This window comes from Erythranthe guttata, chromosome 5, assembly GCF_056151865.1.
Source record: "Erythranthe guttata isolate IM_541 chromosome 5, IM_541, whole genome shotgun sequence".
Classification (NCBI taxonomy): Eukaryota; Viridiplantae; Streptophyta; class Magnoliopsida; order Lamiales; family Phrymaceae; genus Erythranthe; species Erythranthe guttata.
Window position 1 is genome coordinate 11294287 of NC_142537.1, and position 22172 is coordinate 11316458.

The 22172-nt window shown below is 36.5% G+C and overlaps 1 protein-coding gene across 1 annotated transcript; it reads right to left on the reverse strand.

The window, feature by feature from the left end:
- Positions 1 to 7021: 7021 nt before the first annotated feature.
- On the reverse strand, positions 7022 to 19489 carry LOC105954864 (rust resistance kinase Lr10). Its single transcript, XM_088817943.1, has 4 exons — positions 19459 to 19489; positions 18212 to 18901; positions 10643 to 11800; positions 7022 to 7170 (listed from the first exon to the last, which is right to left on the reverse strand). Exons 1-4 carry the CDS (start codon positions 19487 to 19489, stop codon positions 7103 to 7105), a joined length of 1947 nt encoding a protein of 648 aa, XP_088674069.1. The 3' UTR covers positions 7022 to 7102.
- Positions 19490 to 22172: the final 2683 nt, after the last annotated feature.

Sequence of the window (22172 nt, forward strand, 5' to 3'; positions counted from 1 at the left end):
AAACTAATTAAGAAAGCAAAGAATCACGAGAAAATATCAATATAAAACGGACCTAGGATTTTATCTTCCCCCTATGCAAGAATTGCTCACCCAAAACCCCTCAATTATGAAATATATGATTTATGATTATTAACCCGAGACACAAATTTACTCATAACCCGCTGTCGCGTGTATTATGAGTCTATTATTCATAAACGATTCACTATATGTCTATGCAAACCAATTATAAATAAAGCATTAACTAACAAGTCTCGTAAATGGCTACCTAAGGTGATATCTGTATGTCTACGACACCACATGCAATTGACACACTCATCCGGTGAAAACTACTCGAAGGCTCTTCTACTTACCGTCTAATTATCAAAATAGCTCTGTCGAGTCAATCCCAATAATCACAGATAAAGCACATAAATTGATCAAGTTCATGCACTAACAATCATAACAAGTAGAAGAAATAATCATAAAATCATAATTGCATAATCTCAAGAAAAAGGGTTCGCAATCCCTACATAGGGTTCCAACAAAATCCTAGATTAAAAACTTAGCTACGCATGTTCTCTACGAAAAACATAATAAAAACATAAAAAGAATAGATTAAGAAAAGATAGATAAAAGAAGAATTGTGATGAAGAGTTGTCAATTCTCCGTCTTCGATTCTTCGTTCTCTCGCTCCTCTCGCTCCAAGGTTGTCTCCAAAGTCCCTTACTTCGTGCTTGGTTTGTGCTTAAATAGATGTCCCAACTTGGTAGATGATTTTAGGTTTCCTTGTGTGATTAAAAGTTCAAAATTGTGTCCAGCGTGTGTTGGCGCGGCCGCGCGAAAATCAGTGCAATTCTCGCACGGCCGCGCGAGAATCGCCAAACCTTCTGCCCAAGTTCAGCATTTGGCACGGCCGTGCCAAAAATAGGCTAATTTTGGCACGGCCGTGCGGGCCTGTTTTCAGCCAATTTCAGCATATTTTTGATTATTTCACTTTTGGCCCATATTTTCTCCAAATTTGCAGTTTTGACCCCAAACTTTTCCAATTCTTCAATTTATACCTAAAATGCAATAAATCAACTTTTTAAGCACCAATTATCATTAAATCACACCAAAAGCTCAAATAAAAAGATATGATAAAGTGTAAAAATATACACTTAACAGTGCACTTGCGTGTAGGTATTACCACCAACAACAACCCCTAAATTGTGAGATTTTAGGGGTGGTTAAAAAAAACTGCAATATGTGACGATTTTTGTTAATATTAATAATATTATTATAATATGAATATGAAAATTATTATAATATGAATTATTCATATCTACTTTGTCGACTTAGAATTATATATCTTGTAGACTAAGCAAAGTTATACATCTCTTTATACGTGTCATTTATTCTAATAACAAATGCTTAGTCATTGCATGACAAAGCTTGTAAACTTTGTGTATATATATCCGCAACATATGAATGAAAAATGTACTGATTCCTTCAGCCAAATTCTCCTCCCTTTCTTCTGCTGTATTACCAAGTTTGATATTCTGAAAATTCAGAGTACCACACACATATTTAGATAATTTATTCTATAATATGTTAAGAGCACGAGGTTTTGCTCGATACGGATTTGCTATTTTCGTTTTCTTTTTTCTATTTTATGTTACGAAAATCCAGATCTTCGATTTATTGTCGAAAAGACAAACGAGAATGATTAGCGAATACTTCGGTATTTTATACGCTATCATTTCTCAAAGGATATGATGGATTCGTAAACATATATAGCTCATATTTTTATTGAATTGCTGCTGAAATTTATATTTGCATGTAAATGAAATATAGCTCCTATAAGCTTGTTGAGACAAAAAAGCCGATTTAGAGGCTAAATCGTCGATATAACTCCGAGCCTAAACTAGTTGAAACAAGAAAGCTATTTTAGAGGCTAAATCATTAATATAACTCCAAGCATGTAGATCGTTGAGTCAAGACGTGGTAATATCCGTCAAAAGCCGATTTAAAGGCCAAATATCCGAAATTAACTCCGAGCCTGAAGCTCGTAGAGTCACTAGACGAGGTAAAACCCGTCAAGAGACAACTTAGAGGCTATTAATCACAGTTCCAAATTGAATGGTTTTGGGTTATTTTGTACCCGGTGTATATAAATCTCTCTTGGAAGGTGCGATTCCCAAAATTGAGTTGTTTTGCATAATCCCACATGTACATATCTCTCTTGGGGGATAAATATCCAAGGTCGAGCTGATTTTGATACGCGTACATGAAAAATATGGACAAATATGACTATTGCCTACTCGATAGTGCAACTACACACTCAATATTCAATAATAAAATATATTTCTCGAGCGTGACTTTGTGCAAGGCACAAGTTAAAACCATAGCAGGTTCCGCAGAGATAATAGATGGCTCCGGGAATGCAACAATTGTGTTGCCTAATGGTACCACTTTGCATATTGAAAATGCAATAATATCCGGTAGATCAAACAAGAATCTGCAAAGTTTTAAAGATGTGAGATGCAATGGGTATCATTTAGAGACACTGGTTGAAAATACCGTGGAGTGTCTATGCGTCACATCAAATGTCATGGACAAAAGAATTGTTCATGAGAAGTTCAAAGCGAGAGCTTCTGGACTGGGTTAAGTTCAAAGCGATAGCTTCTCGACTGCATTGTGTCCAAATTCGAGTTTTCGAATGCTACGCTACTATGCCATGGAAACTTGTTAATGCCGATATACACGGGTGATGGCATGATCGACTGGGTCACCCGGGAACGACTATGATGCGTAGGATTGCACAACATACTAAAAGACATTGATATGAACCACGCCAACCATGTGACGAGACCCGATAACAATACTTCGGTTATCAACTGCTGGACCGTCCAAAAGAAGGAATCAAAAGGGGGTGGAACCGCGACCCGTTGTCTATAAAGAGACAAGAACCTTGGTATGTGAAGACGCCACAATCAATTGTGGAAGATTGATTGATAAGTCATGTGAACGTACGGAATCCTCCGATATGTTCGAAGAGTTCTAAAGAACTAGAGAGAATAATCTCACAATTTAATTAATGATCAAAAGCTGTCTTTCACATGAATAAGAAGGCATATATATAGCCCCCAAAACATAGTCTTCAAAAAAAGGAAAATAAAACCCTAAATCTACTTAATAAAGGCTCTAAACAAGTGAGCCACGAAATTAAAGAGGGCCTTAATAGAATAGGCCCATAAACACACTAATATGAGCTGATTAGAGATGAGCCCACGGATTTTAGGTAGGGTGGGCTTTGGTCTTCATCCTGCTTGCTCTTATTTGCTCAACTTGGACTGATCTTTAGCCCGGATGGTTCCCACACTTGTCCGGTGACTCCGCCACTTGAATGTGCATAATCCACCCTTGTTTATCACCATTGAAAGAAGCTTTCTTAGTTAAGACATTTTGGATCAATGCAGCAAGCTTCTCCTTGAATTGCTTAGCTCGGCTCCTCGTTACTGGTCCGGTTGGGACTTGGATAGGATCATCTTGCCAACCGTTGGTTGAACCTCCATCAGACATCCATTAAAAGATACAAAAATCTTGGTGTCCAATGAATATTTCTGTGAATCATGTTCACAAAGAAAGCTCTTTATAAAACCTTCCATTGAAAATGTCAGTTATGAATCACCATCGTTTTTACAATGTATTCATGGTGATATTTGTTGACCAATACACCCTGCAAGTGGGCCATTTAGATATTTTATTGTTTTGGTGGTCGCATCTTGTAGATGGTCATATGTATGCTTATTATCTACGTGAAATATTGCATTTGCGCGTTTGCTGGCAAAAATTATTAAACTCCGAGAATATTTCCCTGATTATCCCATAAAAAATATAAGGACGGATAATGCCGGAGAATTTACATCATAAAGTTTTGATGAATATTGTGCAGCACTGGGAATAAATGTCGAGCACCCAGTAGCATACGTTCACACTCAAAATGGACTGACGGAATCTTTTATTAAACGCATCCTAATAATTGCTCGTACTTTGCTGATGAGATCTAAACTCACTAGTGCAGCATGAGGCCATGCAGTATTGCATGCATCAGTGTTGATTAAATTACGCCTCACTCCTTATCATATGCATTCCCCAATGAAATTGGCCTTGGGCTTCGAGCCCGATATTTCGGACCTACGCACATTTGGTTCCGATGTGCAAGTGTCAATTCCTCCTCCTCAGAGGACTTAAATGGTTCCCCAACGCCAACTTGTCATATACGTTGGGTTTGATTCACCGTCGATTATTTGGTTCTTGGAAACAGATGATGGGTGATTTAATTACCGCCAGATTGGCGGATTGTCATTTTGATAAGACATTATTTATACTGATTGGTAAGGATAATCAGAATATCCATGATAATGATAAACAAAAACCAATCAAGAATCTCACATGGTGTGAGCAACATTTATGTCATCTAGACCCACGTACATCTGAATGTGAAAATGAGATCCATAGAATCATTCATTTACCAAATATTGCCAATAGACTTCCTGATGCATTTAATGACGCCAGTAAAATCACTAAGTCTTATATTCCAGCTGTGAATGTACCAGCTAGGATCGTTGTTCCTGAAGAACATGCGAAAATGAATGACGATCCCCCACGACAAAAACGGGGTAGAACTATTAGATCAGAGGACGTTGTTCCTAGAAAAAGAAAAGGGAAAATCGATGAACCCTCGAACCAAGTGGTTCCTAGTGAGAATGCTCCAGATGAATCTGTTGAGCCTGATATCGAAAAAGCGATATCAAATCCCGGGAATATAGAGAATCCCATAAGTTATTGCAATGAAATTCAGGATAGAAATGAGATAATCATCGATAATATTTTTGCGTTCTCGGTTGCACAAGAAATTATGTATGATGATTATGATAGTGAACCCCGTTCTATAATGGAATGTCGCCAAAGAAATGATTGGCCTAAATGGGAGGAAGCAATAAAATCTGAATTAGCTTCCCTAGAAAAACGGAAAGTATTCGGGAAAAATGTTCTAACTCCAGATAATGTAAAGCCCGTTGGGTACAAATGGGTATTTGTCCATAAGAGAAATGAGAACAACGAATTTCTAAGATATAAAGCCCGCCTTGTATCTCAACTTTTCTCGAAGCGACCTGGGATTGATTATGATGAGACGTATTCACCAGTGATGGATACAATCACTTTTTGTTTTCTTATCAATATGGTCGTCCAAGAGGGACTGGACCTACGTCTAATTGACATTGTAACGACCTATCTATATGGTTCACTAGATTCTGATATTTATATGAAAATTCCCGATGGATTTAAAATGCCAAACTCTGGCGCTCCTCGTGAGCTGCACTCAATCAAATTAAAGAGATCATTGTATGATCTTAAGCAATCTGATCGCATGTGGTATCACAAATTGAGTGAATACCTTATCAGGGAAGGTTATAAAAAGGATCCCATTTGCCCATGCATTTTTATTAAATGATCAGAAATAAGATTTGCTATTATTGCGGTTTATGTAGATGACATGAACCTCATTGGCACTCCTGAAGAGTTGGCCAATCCTGCTGAATATTTAAATAAAGAGTTTGAGGTCAAGTACCTTGGAAAAACCAAACTCTATCTTGGTATTGAACTTGAGCATTAAATAACGGCATACTTATACACCAATCTGCATATACTAAACGAGTGCTCAGAAAGTTTAATATGGAAAATTATAATTCATTGAGCACCCCTATGGTTGTGCGCAATTTAGATCCTGAAAAGGATCCGTTCCGACCTAAAGAATTTGATGAAGAGATTCTTGGCCAAGAAGTGTCATATCTCAATGCAATCGGAGCACTAATATATCTATCACAATGCACTCAACCAGATATTGATTTTGCAGTAAATGTGCTTGCGCGATACAATTTTGTGCATACCGAAAGACACTGGAATGGTGTTAAACTTATTTTTAGATATCTCCGTGGTACTATAGATTTGGGACTATTTTATTCAATAAAATAAAACTAGCCAAGCGTTAGTTTGTTATGCCGATGTGGGATATAGATCTGATCCACACAAAGCTCGCACACAAACTGGATATTTGTTTTGTTATAATGGCGCAGGTATATCTTGGCGATCTACCAAGTATATCTTGGCGATCTACCAAACACACATTGGTGGCCACCTCCTCAAATCATTCTGAAATAATAGCCATTTATGAGGCAGGCAGAGAATGTGTTTGGCTACAGTCGGTTATTTCACATATTCGAAACTCCTGCAAATTACATCCAGTTCACTACAAGAAAATTGATTTTTCATAGCACATTTTTATAGCGCTTTTACCATAAATGCTATTACTCATTTTCGGTAATGTAAATAATTAGCCACTGGAATGAAAAAACGCTATAGTAACATACAATATTTAGTGGGCCGTGAAAATAGAACATATTTTGGGAAAAATAATTCAATTTCCTCGCCGTTTCTTATAATATCAATCGGCAAATATCTCTCATATCGGCGCCACAAAATCCTCTCTTTCTAGACTCCCTAGCGTCGAATTTGCCGATGTGCCATCTCGCCATTTCTCTCTTTTCTAGGGATATTTAGTGTCTCTCAATCTCTGTTTCTCCCTTTATTTATTTAATTTGCCTGCTTTGCTAAATGCAGGCAAATATCTGCTAGTTTTCCCACCTACATGAAACCCTCACCCCCAAAACCCCCAAATGCACGCCAATGACCTATATCCATTTCTCGCTTCCACCACCATGGAAGACGACGGCGGCGGCAGAGGAGGAGATGAGTCGCGGGCGGGACTGTACCCCGTCCTACTAGATCGGTTCCAGAGTCTGGAGGCAAGCCAGCAGAAACTCCGGCAGCAATTCGAAGTCGTCCTGCAAGAGGAGACCACGAAGAAGGGGCCAGCTTCTGATTCCGGCGACGTGACGTCATTTTCTGAGTGGGGGTTTCTCCCCGGGGCCTATTTCTCAGAGAGTCCGTACAGAAACGTGCTGAAGTACATGGGTCATGTTGTTCAAGTCTGCAGCAGAACTCGCTCCTATGAGATCACTTATTGGTATGTGTATTCATTTATCAATCAATTGAAAAATTTCTAGCTTCAATAGTTAATTCATTCTTTTAATTCGTCGTTTTTAGGGTTTTGAACATAACAAATTTGGGCGAGGTTACTGCAATTATGTTTCCGTATAGTTTAATTTTGGATTAGGGCAAATTGAAATAGAGAATTCCTTTGTGCATTTTTAAAGATTATTTGTGTTACAAGAATCGTGCGGCTGAAATACGGATATAAAGACCACGAAGTAGTCAGACAAAAAGACATTAAACTCATCTTCAGCGAAGAACACCATCTTTCAGCTCTGGCAATCATGGAGAGGTTGACCAACGGGGAGTCTTGGTCTGGTCAACTCCCCTTCAACAAGAGGTCCGGTCAAACATTCATGGCGATGGTCACAATGAGCCCGTTGCACAATATCAGTTTTTTGCTAGAGAAATCAGGATTCAGGATGGAGGTTAGCCAGATAGAAGTCGTTTGGACCAAATTAATGCGTCCAACTGCCTACTCTTCTTCCACAACCCTACAAGAAACTCCTCAATTTGTAAACTTCCTATATCCTTAATTTTACATTAAATTATTTTTGTTCGTTATTCTAGTTTTAAAATAGTTTAATCTTATTTATATATGGTTCGTTATTCTCAAGTTGCAATATGTATTCATAGACTTATTTATATAGTTTAATCCATTTTTATTTATTTCTTTCTATTTCGTGCTTTTGAGGGTTGGACAGGGGTGAAACGTATAAGCATTAGTTAATGTGTACACTGTGTGTGGAATTTAATTGTGGGTAAAAATAATAGTAGTGTGAAAAAGAGAGTTACATCTTATAATTTTTGTAATGCATATTCCCTTGTATTTATATGACTAATGGGGGCCTGGAATACCTTTAAACATTTAAATTTATTATTATTGTATGGTGATCACATCTTTATTATGTTCAATTATTGTTTTTATTTGCTTTTATATACTATAAGTTAGAAACTGCATTTTTATCTTTGCTCTATAGATTCAATTGATATTGAACACCTTCGATTTCAATTTATTTTGCTTTATCATAATTCTTAACAAGTATTGGGCAACACAAATGCAGGTTGATGATCATTGATTTGATATTGCTTCTTTTTTCATAAGGTCAGGTACTTTTTTCTTTCATCAGAATGGAAGTAGTAGGTTAGTTGGTATATATATGCCTTCATGAATTCGCCTTGTTTGATAGTGATTCTAAATAACTCATGATAATTTGAATCTATGTATCTAGTTATTGGGATGTTGTAAATGTATATGGTGGTGCAATTGGAAGTGAGACGACCACAGTTTCATTCTCATCTATACAGTATGTGGTTGATCTCTTAGATTGTATAATGATATGAATGAACTTTTTAAAGGTTATATATACAGTGATAGACATGTCAATGCCTCATATTTTATATTATTGAAGTTGAAAATTCTTCTTTTCAAAGGATCTTGTTTGATTATTTTAATGAGTGTGAGAATTTGATTGAATTTACTTAGTAATCCTTGATTCCAGTTAATTTGTACATTATCTTATCTATGTTCTTACAAGTTGTGAAGTTCTTTTTATCATACATTAGGCTTGTAGAAGATTAAATAGGCAAGACTAAACTGGCATGGCTAGCAGACATAGTAATTATACGTTAGAACTTGATTAAATAGTGCGATTTAGAAATTTATTGTAATTTTTTTTCCAATATATTACTACTGTTATTCCTTACTAACTTATGTTTTCGTCTTTTTTTAACAGGTCAAAAATTGTAAAACAGAATTGTAGAACAATAATGAATTTCAGAAGAAATGGCTTCATGTAGTCGCAAGTTATTCATTGAGATCCATTAGATTTTTTCCGTGATATTATCACATGTATTTTATTTACTGTGTATTGTAGTAGTATGACTTCAAGTAGGCAACTTTATGTGTTTTTTGTACAAATTTGATCGATATTAATAAAAAATGTTGATTTTTAATATACTTCTGTTTCATGTGTTTGTTAATTTTATTTTAGGTGATAGTTATTGAAACAAAAACATGGGGACAAGCATTAAAAGACTAATATAGCATTTGAAATGCTATATTAGAAAATAATAGCAATAAAAAAGATTATCTTTAATCTACAATAGCATTTCAAAAATGATGTAGAAGAACAATAATAGCGAGAAAAATATGTTATCATAATTTACAATAGCGTGTTTTTGCTGTTGTTCAAAACCATACAATAGCACATAATCAACGCTATAGTTGGCAAACATACTATAGCGTTTGCAAAACGCTATAATAGGACTAGGACCTATTATAGCTCCGGCGGACATAGCGTTTGTAAAAGCGCTATGGTAGCCTATAATAGCGTTTCTGAAACGCTATGAATGACGATATGTGTTGTAGTGGTTACAAACACATCTACTATCATTTACGAAGACATTGTTGCTTGCATAGCACAGACAAGAGGCGGATACATAAAAGGTGATAGGAACAAGCATATATCATCGAAGTTCTTCCATACACATGAGCTTCAGAAGCATGGAGAAATCGATGTTCGACAAGTTCGCTCATGTGACAATCTTGCTGATTTGTTTATAAAAGCCTTACCGACTTCTACATTTGAGAAATTGGTGTACGGCATCGGAATGAGAAGAGCCAATATGAAGGAAGATTGACGGCCCATTTTGGAAGCTATATTGCTCATTTCAGGGGGAGAAATGGTGCGCTGCACTCTTTTTCCCTTATGACTGGTTTTGTCCCATTTGGTTTCCCAGCAAAGATTTTTAATGAGGTAGCTTCTGCACACAGCTTGGATTGAGTTATATACTATTTTTTCCTTCTGACTGGTTTTGTCCCTTTGAGTTTTCCGTCTCAAAGTTTCTAACAAGGCATATAAATTTTCACTCATCCAATTTTCTTTCATCCAAGGAGGAGTATTATAATATGAATTATTCATATCTACTTTGTGGACTCAAAATTATATATCTTGTAGAGTAAGCAAAATTATACATCTCTTTATACGAGTCGTTTATTCTAATAACGAATGCTTAGGCATTGCATGACAAATCTTGTAAACTTTGTGTATTTATATCCGCAACATATGAATGAAAAATGTAATGATTACTTCAGCTAAATTATCCTCTCTTTCTTCCACTGTATTACCAAGTTTGATATTCTGAAAATTCAGAGTACACACGCTAATCCATTATCACACACATATTTACAATATAATTTATTCTATAACAAATATGATGAGTTTTTTTAACAATTAGAGTAAATACAGATGTACACAGTGCAATAAAGCCCAAATTTGTTTGAGTGGAATAAACCCTATATTTGGCTACTCTCTATTTTGACTGAAGATATTGGTCATATTGAATTGTTGGAAGATGAAAATTCATACATATTCATGTCGATCCTACAAAAAATAGCAGAAAAGGAAATCATTACTTCATAATAAAATAACCTTAGATAAAATATTTGAGGAATAATTCAAAGTATTATTGCTATTATCCCATTAGTCTTAGCAAATGTCAATTCATTGCACAACATACTAATTTATAATCCTTACTTACCACTCTCAATGACCAGTTAAAGAATCATTATACAACAAGGCAATGGAACCAGTTGACTCAGTCTCCCAATTTCGATCGTTGAAGTATTCAATATCAGGTGATTGGGAAGGCTGAGGAGGAATTTGCAAATTTCCGATTTCCCCTTGGAGCATTTTTAAAACATCACTCATTGACGGACGATCACTTGGCCTCATTTGTATGCACCACAACCCAACTATTGTCATCTTTCTCCTCATTTTTCTTGCATTGTCGTCCTCATCGTCATCATCATAGTCATTTTTGTCGGCATTTCCAATTTCGATGTCGTTGCCTTCATTCAAGTGATCATAAATCCAATATGGGAAATATTGGCTCGATTTGTTGTCATTAGTAGGCCCCGTACCTCTGTTTAGGCCCAACATTTCCATCAAGAGCATTCCAAAGCTATAAACATCAGCCCTGCAAGACACACTGCCAATGCTTCTATTCATCAGTTCAGGAGCCACATACCCTATTGTTCCCCTAACTGCAGTGAGAGTCAACGTGGTATTCTCTGTTGAATAAGACTTTGCGAGTCCAAAATCAGAGATTTTGGGTGTGAAATTATCATCTAGAAGTATGTTGTCAGGCTTTATGTCAAAATGTAGGATTTGGATGTTACATCCTATGTGCAAATATTCAATTCCACGAGCAACTCCAACTGCAATCTCAAACTTCCTCGCCAAGCTAAGAGATGTACTCGTCTCTTTACTAAATAAGTACTTCTCGAGGGAGCCGTTAGGCATGAAGTCGTAGACAAGGGCGCGTTTGGATCTTTCTGCACAATATCCGACAAGTTTAACCACATTGACATGATGGATCCTTCCAATCGTTGCAACTTCATTGATGAATTCTTGCCCATTTGCTCTAGTCTTGTTGAGTAGTTTGACGGCTACATCATGGCCGCTTCGAAGTTTCCCTTTGTAAACCGAACCATAACCCCCTTCGCCTAGTTTCTCACGAAAACCTCTTGTCATTTTTCTTACGTCTGAGTAGGAATATCGAATTGTTGTGAGATTTTTGTTACTTTGCAGGAATCTTTCTATTGGGCCAAACATTGACAAATGCCTTGTTCGAAATTTAATGATCAGAAGAACACATAAGGAAGGAAATCCAATTAAGAACCTTAGCGCTAGGTAGGCCTCAAGTATATCTATAAGCCAACCTTAAAGATGACAGAGCAGTTCAATCAGTTCAATTAAAATAATAATGTATAAAAGTTGACAAAACAAATTGAAATAAGATTGTCTGAAGTGACTCCGTCACATAATATTTCATAATGATTTTTTGGTGTCATTATGTGAAATTAATATAAATATACATTAAGTTAGTGAATAAATAACCTCACACAAAGTTAACTTGTTCTGTTATTCATATTATCTTTTAGATATTCAATATTTAAAAAATTCATTAAAACATGACCAAGTAAATACTATGAACATAACAGTTGAAATTTAGATTCTGAGCAAAAGTTGAATCATTTTTAAGAAATAAACAAAATAAGTAGAAAATGGTTTTCTGAAGAAGATTTTTAGTGTTGGCACCAGATTTCAGTTAATAAATATTTGGACAAAATCTGTGGTTTTATTATACAGATTGTCATCGATCTTATTCCATGTCATTGATAAGAAAATTATTTAATTCATATGTCCTATAGATTTTACTGTATAAGACATTATTTATTTTCTTAATATTTATTACATAATAGAAAAGATTGCAAAATGATTTATCCTTATTTAATTAAGTTATAGAAATCATGCATGATTGTATTCCTTATAACTAATTTATGTAGGTTCAAGCTAGGCTTATGGAGCACAAATTTGTCTATATATATATATATATATATATATATATATATATATATATATATACAAATTTCCTATAATCCCAGCGAAGAACCTTAGAGCTTTTATCAAAAAGTACATCTTAAGTTGAAGGTTTTAAAGGGTGCAGCAGAGTGCTTCATCAGCAGCATTACTTCATGAAACCTTAGAGCTTTTATCAAAAAGTACATCTTAAGTTGAAGGTTCTGAAGGGTGCAGCAGAGAAGCTTCATCTGCATTACTTCATGACTACGTTGCCCACACATACATACACCACCCATACCACGACATCCGTCAGGTACTCCTTATCCTATAGCACACTATGAAAATTGCGACAATTTTTTTTGTATGACATAGAAATATTCTTGCATCCTTGACGAGAGAGAGAAGGAACATGTGGACTATTCTAAGGTCTTGAAAGATATTCGTTAGAAGGATAATGCATCATGAAGTTGATGCTCGAGGCTAATGACACTGGGGATGTGGCAGATTTGTCATCAGGAACAAAGCTCTTAAGAGAAAATGGGTATACACTATAAAATATAGGGTAAACTACACCCACACCCCTGAGGTATGCCTAAATAACTTTAAGGTCCATGTGGTATCGATAATTACACTCACCCCCCTGAAACGTAGTTAGAAACTCTAACGGTATAATGCATTGGATACATTATTCCGATAGGGTTCTAATGGAATATTACTTTTATCTAGTGGTGGAGATAACATAGAGTTATGGGGAGTTATGGGGTGACATGGCTCCCCCAATATTTCTTAAATCACCCATAACTCTTTGTTGTCTCCACCACTTCCTGAAACCAATAGTTCGTTATAACTCTATCGTAATAACGTATCCAATGCATTATCCCATTCGAGTTAATAACTATGTTTCAAGGGGGTGAGTGTAATTATCGATACCACAGGGACCTTAAAGTTATTTAAGCATACCTCAGGGGTGTGGGTGTAATTTACCCTAAAATATAATTCAGACGGTAATATTGAGGGGTTGAAGGCTCGGTTGGTTATTCTTGGGAACCATCAAACTGAAGGAATTGGTTATACATAAACGTTTGCTCATGTAGCTAAATTGGTTACCGTACGGGTGTTTCTTGTAATTGTTGCAGCAAAGAATTGAAAAGTGTTGGGATAGTAGACCAAAAGTCTTATTTTAGCTACATAATTTTATTAATAATCTAATAAAATAGTATATTATCATTTTATGAGAATCTGCATTACGTCATTCAATGCATTTAATTAATTGCAGGAGTATATTAGTCTACTAGTATTCTAGGGGCTCGCTAGGTTACCGCTATAATGTTCTACTGAGTAAATAGTAGAGGCTAGTAACACTTTCGGTTGACAAGATTCATACTTCTTCAAACCTGCTAGTAAAATCAAAATCCGGTATTAAATGCTATTATTTCATTAAATTAGTAGCACCTCTCCCACTGAGTTTAATTTAATAGAGGTTGATGAACAAGTAAAAGTGTATTTTAACCTTCAAATTACTAATTTTATTAAATAATTTTTCTATAGACAAATCATATATAAAGTGAACGTCTTACTAACTAAATAATTAATTAGTTAGTAGAGAATTAATTCAATCTCATGTAACCCAAAGCAATCCGATATAGGTCACCTAACAAGCCCTAAATAGTGTGTTGATTTGGATATAGTACACATAAGATTATTTTGATAGTTCGTTTTAAATATAAAGTTAATACAACAAAATGGAGTTATAACACAATACTTAAGTGATATGTCTTTATTACTGCAACCAGAGAATGACTTTGGTAGTTGTTGTTTGGCTTTTTGTACTAGCACAATAGTCATCTGCTGAACCGAATAACGTGAAATAATTGTTTCATCACTTTTTCAAATGAAACTATATTATTTCTAGTCGACACTAATTTACGTACTCAACTATTCCCTAAGCAACCAATGTACACATTTATTGATGATATATATTTTGATGTCATAATGGATGATATTTCTATATTGAGTCAAGTGATCCCCGATGTGGTCGGTATTGACATTATGAATTAATGGGTGAAAATTAATTATCGGAACAAATCCACATCTCTGAAATATGGGATTGCTAAATAATCCTTGAGTAGTTTATGAGTTTTGCTTATACCAAGTCCTGGCTAGGTGGATTTTGTATCCGTCATAATCAAATAATTTAAGCGAGTAAGACTCACGAAAAGAAATCTTAATTTATTAATCACTGAATGAATTATTTGGTGGTTATAGAATATTATAATGCGGGAGAATCTATGTAATTTTTCATTTGTAGTGTGTCAAAAAGAAGAAGAAAAAGTCTAGAGAGAAAAGAAGAGTTCTTGAGTGAGTCTTGTTATCGTGTTTGTTGAGTGAGTAATATACTAAAGTGTGTTTTTATCTCTTCTACTACTCCTCCTCTCTAAATTGATTTATTCTGTTGCATGTTTATACACTTTGTATTGTTAAATCAATCGAACAAAGTGGCATCAGAGTCACATTTTAGAGAAAGAACAATGGCAACCATGAGTGGAGCTTTTACATTTAAAAATCGTGCTAGAGAGAACTATGATCGATAGAGCATACAAATTCAAAAGTTTCCTTGGTGGACAAGACTTTAGGGAAGCAATTGAAGAAAAAATATGTTGAATCGGGGAATATGGCTTCATTAAGGCAAGTCCAAAAGAAGGCAATCGAAGGGTTCCATATGAAAGATAAAAGAGCCCTACCCATCATCCAACTAGGTGTACTTCTCAAGCTACTGCAGGGAACCAAGAATAGGATATTCTTACTAATGCTTTCAAAGGCACTGATAAGGTAAACCCACTCCAATCTTTATGTGGAGATTTTGAGTCTTTGAAAATGAAAGGCTCAGAAGAAGTTTCGGATTATGTCTCAAGAGTAGTCTTGGTCGTTAACTAGCTTGAGAGAAGTGGTGAAAAAATGGAAGAGAACAAAAGTGGTTGAAAAAATACTTGATCCCTTGAGCCGAGGTTCGATTACATCGTCGTGGAAATTAAAGAGTACAACAACGTTAAGAGTCTTAAATTGAATGAGATTTTGGGAAAATTAGAAGTCCATGAGGAGAAGATCAAAAGACGAAACAAAGGGCCCGAAGTAGAACAAGCCTTTCAAGCAAAGACAAACCATTTCGACTAACCAAAATATCATGGTGTTCGATTTTAAGGCAGAGGTAGTGGCCGTGGTGGAGTTTGCATTATGTGATGCGAATGGTATTCGCATACCCCTTACCGTGGCTTACTTACCCCAGCAAAAAAGTATCGTGTATAGGAAGAATCGATCGGTTCGACGCATGTTACAGTCCAAACAAATAATAAGGAGTTTGGGATGAATTCATTGATTGTGGTGTTTATCTATTAAACTGGAGTTTGATGAGGAGTGTTTTTTACCAAGCAGTACAAGAGGCTTGGAATGAATTCAAGCCTAGTATAGCACATTTGAGAGTTTTTGGAAATATTACCCATATCCATGTTCCGTACCAACCACAGAGGAAGCTTGATGACAAAATCCAAAAGTATATCTTTGTTGGGTAAGACAAAACATCAAAATGATACAAGTTATACAATCCTGTTGAGGAAAAAATATGAATAAGTCGAGACGTTGTGTCCGATAAGAAGAGTTCGTGGTATTGGAATGCTCACGAAAAAGAGCATTACACATTCTATCCATCAGAGGCAACAATGAAGGAATTTGAAGATGAGCCCCTAGATGACGTAACTCCACCGTCATCACCTGCATCTTCATTCGAAGGTGAAAGTTAGAGTAGCGAATGACCTCGAAAGACAAGGTCACTACACGATATTTATAAACGACTCAATCAGTTTCCTAACTTATTTTTTTTTAAACAGATCTATCAATTTTGAGGGGACATCAAAACGTTAGAAGTGGAGAAAAGGCCATGAACGAAGATATTGAGGCCATCAAGAACAATGGTACATGGGAACTTACTTCCTTACAGTCGGGGAATAAACCAATCGGAGTTAAATGGGTTTATAAGGTGAAAAAGAATTCCAAAATCAAGGTGAAACGATGCAAGGCTAGGCTTGTTCTCAAAGGATGCAAGCAAAACAAGTGGAACATATATCAAATGGATATGAAATCAAAATTTCTAAATGGAGTGCTTTAGGAAAAGGTGTACATTGACCAACCAGAAGATAAGGTTAATTGGTTCTGTGTCAAGAGAATAATGTTTTGAAATTAAAGAAAGCACTTTATCGTTTGAAACAAGTACCAAGGGTGTGGAATAGCCATATTAATCATTTGATATTACAGGAGAACGATATGAAGTTATTTGATGAGTTTAAAAAGGAGATATCCAATGAGTTCGAGATGACAACCATTGGGTTGATGTTTCACTTTCTTGGTATTAAAGTGAAGCAACGAGATGATGGCACCTTCATCGCCTAAGAAGGCTGTGCGAAGATGTGCTTAAAAAGTTCAAAAGGGAGAATTTCAAGGAAATTAGTACTCCAATTGACATTGTAGACAAATTGTCGAAGCACCTTAAAGGAGAGTCCATCGATTAAACCTCATTGAAAATCTTGGCTAGAAATTTGAGGTATCTTACGTGCACAAGTCCAGATATTCTATTATAGTTGGTCCTGTTAGCCATACATGGAGGACCCAAAAGAGTATCACTTCAAAGTAGCAAAGAGGTTACTCCGCTATATTAAACGAATTACCAATTTGTGTATCTTCTACCCAACAACGAACATTATGAAGCGAGCCGGATATAACGACGTCGATTGGGCTGGAGATCCCGATGAGCGAAACAGTACAAGTGATTTTATATTCTACTTTGGAGTAGCAGTGTTCAGTTGAGTATGTGGTAATGACATCGAGTCAATGTCATGCAATATGGCTAAATATCTTATAAAATGAGCTTAGTTTTGATTAAGAAGGTTCGACACAAGTTTTTGTCGATAAAAAGTCCATAATTGCACTAGCCAAAAAATCAGTATATCGTGATAGAAACAAAGACATTGATACTCGGTATAATTTCATTGAAGAGTGCACTGCAAAGATGGAAGTTAATGTGAAGTTCGTGAAGTCCAAAGATCCAATTGTTGACATCTTCACGAAACCCCTCAAGAGATAATTATTTGAGAAGTTGCGGAGTCATCTGGCAATGCAAGAATCAATCTTAGGGGGCGGGGGCGTGTTGGAAATTAAACTATATTCATTAATCAAGGTTCAATGTATTGAAGATTCATGAATGTGGAAGTATACATGAATGTGTCTCTTGGTTTGATTCACGTTCTTGGTTAGGGGAGAACATTATTGATTACATGTTCATGTATTATGGTAGATACATATTAGGAAAGTCCCATAAATAGTCTTTGTAGTTTTTCATTTGTATTATATGAAAAAAAAAAAAACAAGAACAAAAAAGTGTAGAGAGAAAAATAGAGTTCATGAGTGAGTCTTGTTATTGTGTTGATTGAGTGAGTAATATACTAACGTCTGTTTTTATTGAAAGCGTAAGACCCCATCAAAATGGCTCACGATCCGCTCATATTTTTCTATGATTGTGCTTGAAGATTGTTGAATAACTATCTCAACCAAAAGCTTAACCTATTAGTGAAATGTATCATTTAATATTGATATCTCCAAGAAATAATAAGAGTTTAATATTCTAAGAAATTTGTAATATAATTCCTATATTACTACTTTAAAGAGAAAGCAAAAGTTTTTCGATTATTTGCATTTAAGCTGAAAATAAGTTTTAAGCTTACCAATTATATTGTTTTGAACACAGGTAATACTTTGCCCTTGAAACCTACATTCTTGACAGTATTCACCACATTGCGAAATCAACACTGAAAGTTCAAACCCATATATCAGGCAGCTATGGACTTGCGAGAGATTAGACAAAACCAATCCTTCATTTTTATATGTGAGATTTAATGAAGTCATCACCATGAGATCTATTCTGCACATATCCATTATAGATGAACCGTTCAACGGGCCGAACTTTATGTATTTGTGTCTACTGTTCGACTCGTTGAAACCAACTGAACAATATTGAGAAGTATCAAGAAGAAGTGAATGTTGACTATTGTTGACTGGATAAGGGCAGCTGATGAATGTAATAGGCCATGTTTTAACAGGCCTAAATGTGTAGTAAATTTTGTTATGGTAAGTATAACCAAAATCAATAAAATCGGAGGCGGATAGTGAGTGTTTGGGGAAAGAGCAACTGTCGCCATTCTGTATGGCAGCATCGGTAAGACGGATTGTAGAGTTGTGATAGTTGATTACTTGTACGAGGTATTTTTGAGAATTGAGATATAGTGAAGTTGTATTGTTTTCGCATGATAGTTCGTATCCACCGCAGTGCGTTGGATCAGTCTTGAGCCTGAAAGGATAGCTAATATTGCTAATGTCGCCACACGAAGAAGGAACACATGGTTTAGGATTATCATCTTGTCATGACCTGGGGTGCTAAGAAGATGAGAGGCTCAAGGATTAGGATTGGAGAGGAGAAAGATGGGGGACTGGCACAAAGAAGGAACCCTAAATTTGGCAAAAGAGGAGTCTTGACGGGATTGGGGAATGAAGAATTGATTGGGACACAAAACGGTGTCGTTGCGGATGGAGGAAAGGAAGTGGGCTCACACGTAGTGGGCCGAGCTTAACAGACTGTTTTATTTTATGTTATTTTCCTTTTCGGACTTTGTTGGGCTTTTATGTTTTCAGCCCGTTATCTTTTGTTGTTTTGTTTGTTTGTTTTATTAGGCTTTTGTTTCTACTTGGGCTAGGGTAGAATATTCCTGATGTCATAGAAGGGGGTATTTATACCACACCTTTTGAGAAATGCAGATTATGAAAATTTTCACTAAACTTTCCTCTTTCTCTTTCTTCTTTCCCAAGCCTTTCTATTTCTATCTTCTACCTCAACTCTTTATACAAAATTACAGATTAATTACAATTATTATTATAAATACAGTAACAAATATAATCAGAACCCTTGAATTCTGACAATTGGTACTCAGAGCAAGGCTAGATCTCATGGCGGATGGCACCAGATTGGAAGCACACAGGAAATTACTGGAACATAAGCTGCAGGATGAGATGGATAAAAGGATGGCTGTTGAAACAAACCTGCAAGAACAAATCAGTTTAAATCAGGAAGAAACAAGGAAATCATCTGAAATAATGCAGATCCAGCTTGGCAAAATAGCTGAAAGGATGGAGATGTATAACAGGGATAAATCAATTATGGGAGAGGGATCCACTTCTGGCACAAACCCCACACCATTCACTGCACAGCCTGAACAGTTTACCAGGCCTCAACAGGACCAGAGGAACAGTAGAGGGCATGAGGTAATGGTAAACTCAAATCCTTTCTCTGGTAATTACAGCCCTAATCCAAAAATTGAATTCCCTAGATTTGATGGTAGTAACCCTAGGACCTGGCTGTTTAAGTGCCAAGGATATTTTCAGCTGGTATCCAACATACCTGATACCCAAAAGGTAGTACTAGCTGCCTTGCATTTTGAGGGTAGGGCTGCTATATGGTATGGGCATATTTCTCAAAATAACAGAGTCTATACTTGGGATCAATTTGTTGGTTTAGTCTCTGCCAGATTTGAAGACTTGAGGGAGGCCAAAGTGCTGGCTGAGATTGGCAAGTTGAAAGTCACAAATTCTTTAGAGGCTTACATTGATAAATTTGAGGAGCTCAGGGCTTATTTATTGATGTTCAACACTAGATCTTATGATGATGAATTTTTTCTGACTTTCTTTGTGAGTGGGCTGCCTGAAGAAAATCAGAAGTTCTTTGACTTGTTTGAACCAAAGTCATTTCAGCATGCCATTGAAATGACTAGGAAACAGGAGGCTACTCTGGAGGCTGTCTCTAGAAGGGCCAAGGGTGGGATGAAACAGATGGTGCCATACCAAAACCAGCAGAAAAGGGTACAAACCAACACTGAACCAAACCACAACCAACTGGCAAAAAACATCTACACACCACCTGTTTTAATGCCACCAAGGAAATTACTCACCAGAGAGGAAATGAAAACCAGAAGGATGAAGGGTTTATGTTTTAATTGTGATGAGCAATACAGTCAGAATCATAAATGTAAGTTTAATCAAATCTATATGATTATGACTGATGAGGAGGAAGAGTCTCATTTGCTGTCAATGACTGAAGAAAGGGGGTTAGAAGGAGAGGGGATTAGTAGTGATGGGGAAGTTTCCTTGAATGCTATTGAAGGAAACAGTGGGGTGAAGACCATCAAGGTGGTTGGGGAGATAGAGAATGGCCCACTCAACATCCTTATTGATACAGGCAGTACTCACAGTTTTATCAGTGAAGTGTTGGCTATTAAGCTCAACTGCCACATTGATAACACAAATCCTATGGTGGTCACCATGGCTAATGGAACCAAGACTGTTAGCAAGGAAATAGTGAATGGACTGATATGGATGATGCAGGGGGAGCCATTTACTTTTCCACTAAGGTTGTTAAACCTTAAAGGCTTTCATATTGTATTGGGATGTGATTGGTTGTGGGAAAACAGCCCAGTGAAATTTGATTACAAGAGAAGGTTTGTGAAGCTCAGGAGAGGAGAACAAAAGGTTGTGATTACTGCCAGAGAAGAGTTTGGTGATGGCAAATTGTTGCAAGTCTACTCTGAGATGAACAAAGGAGGAGTTGGTCCATCAGGCACTGGCAATCAGTTTTACACCATTCAGACTAACAGTGAGACTGTTAAAACACCAGACAGAATACAAGGTTTGTTAGCAGAATATGGGGATTTATTTATTGAACCACAAGGGTTACCCCCAGTTAGAGGTGTTGAACATCAGATCATCCTCAAACCTGATGCCACACCTAAGCAATTATACCCTTACAGGTATTCACACTCTGCCAAGAATGAGATAGAGAAAATTGTGGAAGAGTTATTGAAGAATGGAACTATTAGACAGAGCCAGAGCCCTTTTGCCTCTCCTGTTTTATTAGTCAAGAAGAAGGATAACTCATGGAGAATGTGTGTGGATTACAGGTATTTGAACACTATGACTGTGAAGCATGACTACCCTATTCCCATCATTGATGAATTATTGGATGAGCTTCATGGGGCTAGGTGGTTTTCAAAGATAGACCTGAGGTCTGGGTATTTTCAAATCAGAATGAAGGATGTGGATGTGTATAAGACAACATTCAAGACTCATCATGGTCATTTTGAATTTATGGTGATGCCCTTTGGGCTCTGCAATGCACCTGCAACATTCCAATCTCTTATGAACCAGGTTTTTGCAAGTTATTTGAGAAAGTTTTTGCTAGTGTTTTTTGATGACATACTGGTGTACAGTTCTAGTTTGGGGGAACATATGGAACACTTGAACATCACTCTGACAATATTAAGGGATCACCAACTCTATGCTAAACATTCCAAATGTCAGTTTGGCCAGCCTAGCATAGAGTATTTAGGGCACATCATTAGTGCCCAGGGAGTTTCTACTGACCCCAGCAAAGTTCAGAGTATGTTACAATGGCCCAAGCCAGCCACTGTCAAGGGACTCAGGGGCTTCCTAGGTTTAACAGGGTACTACAGGAAGTTTATAAGGGGCTATGGGATTTTGAGCAAACCTCTTACAGACATGTTAAAAAAAGGGAAGTTTCAATGGACACCAGAATCTGAAATGGCTTTTGCTCAACTGAAGGAAGTCATGGCCACCTCCCCA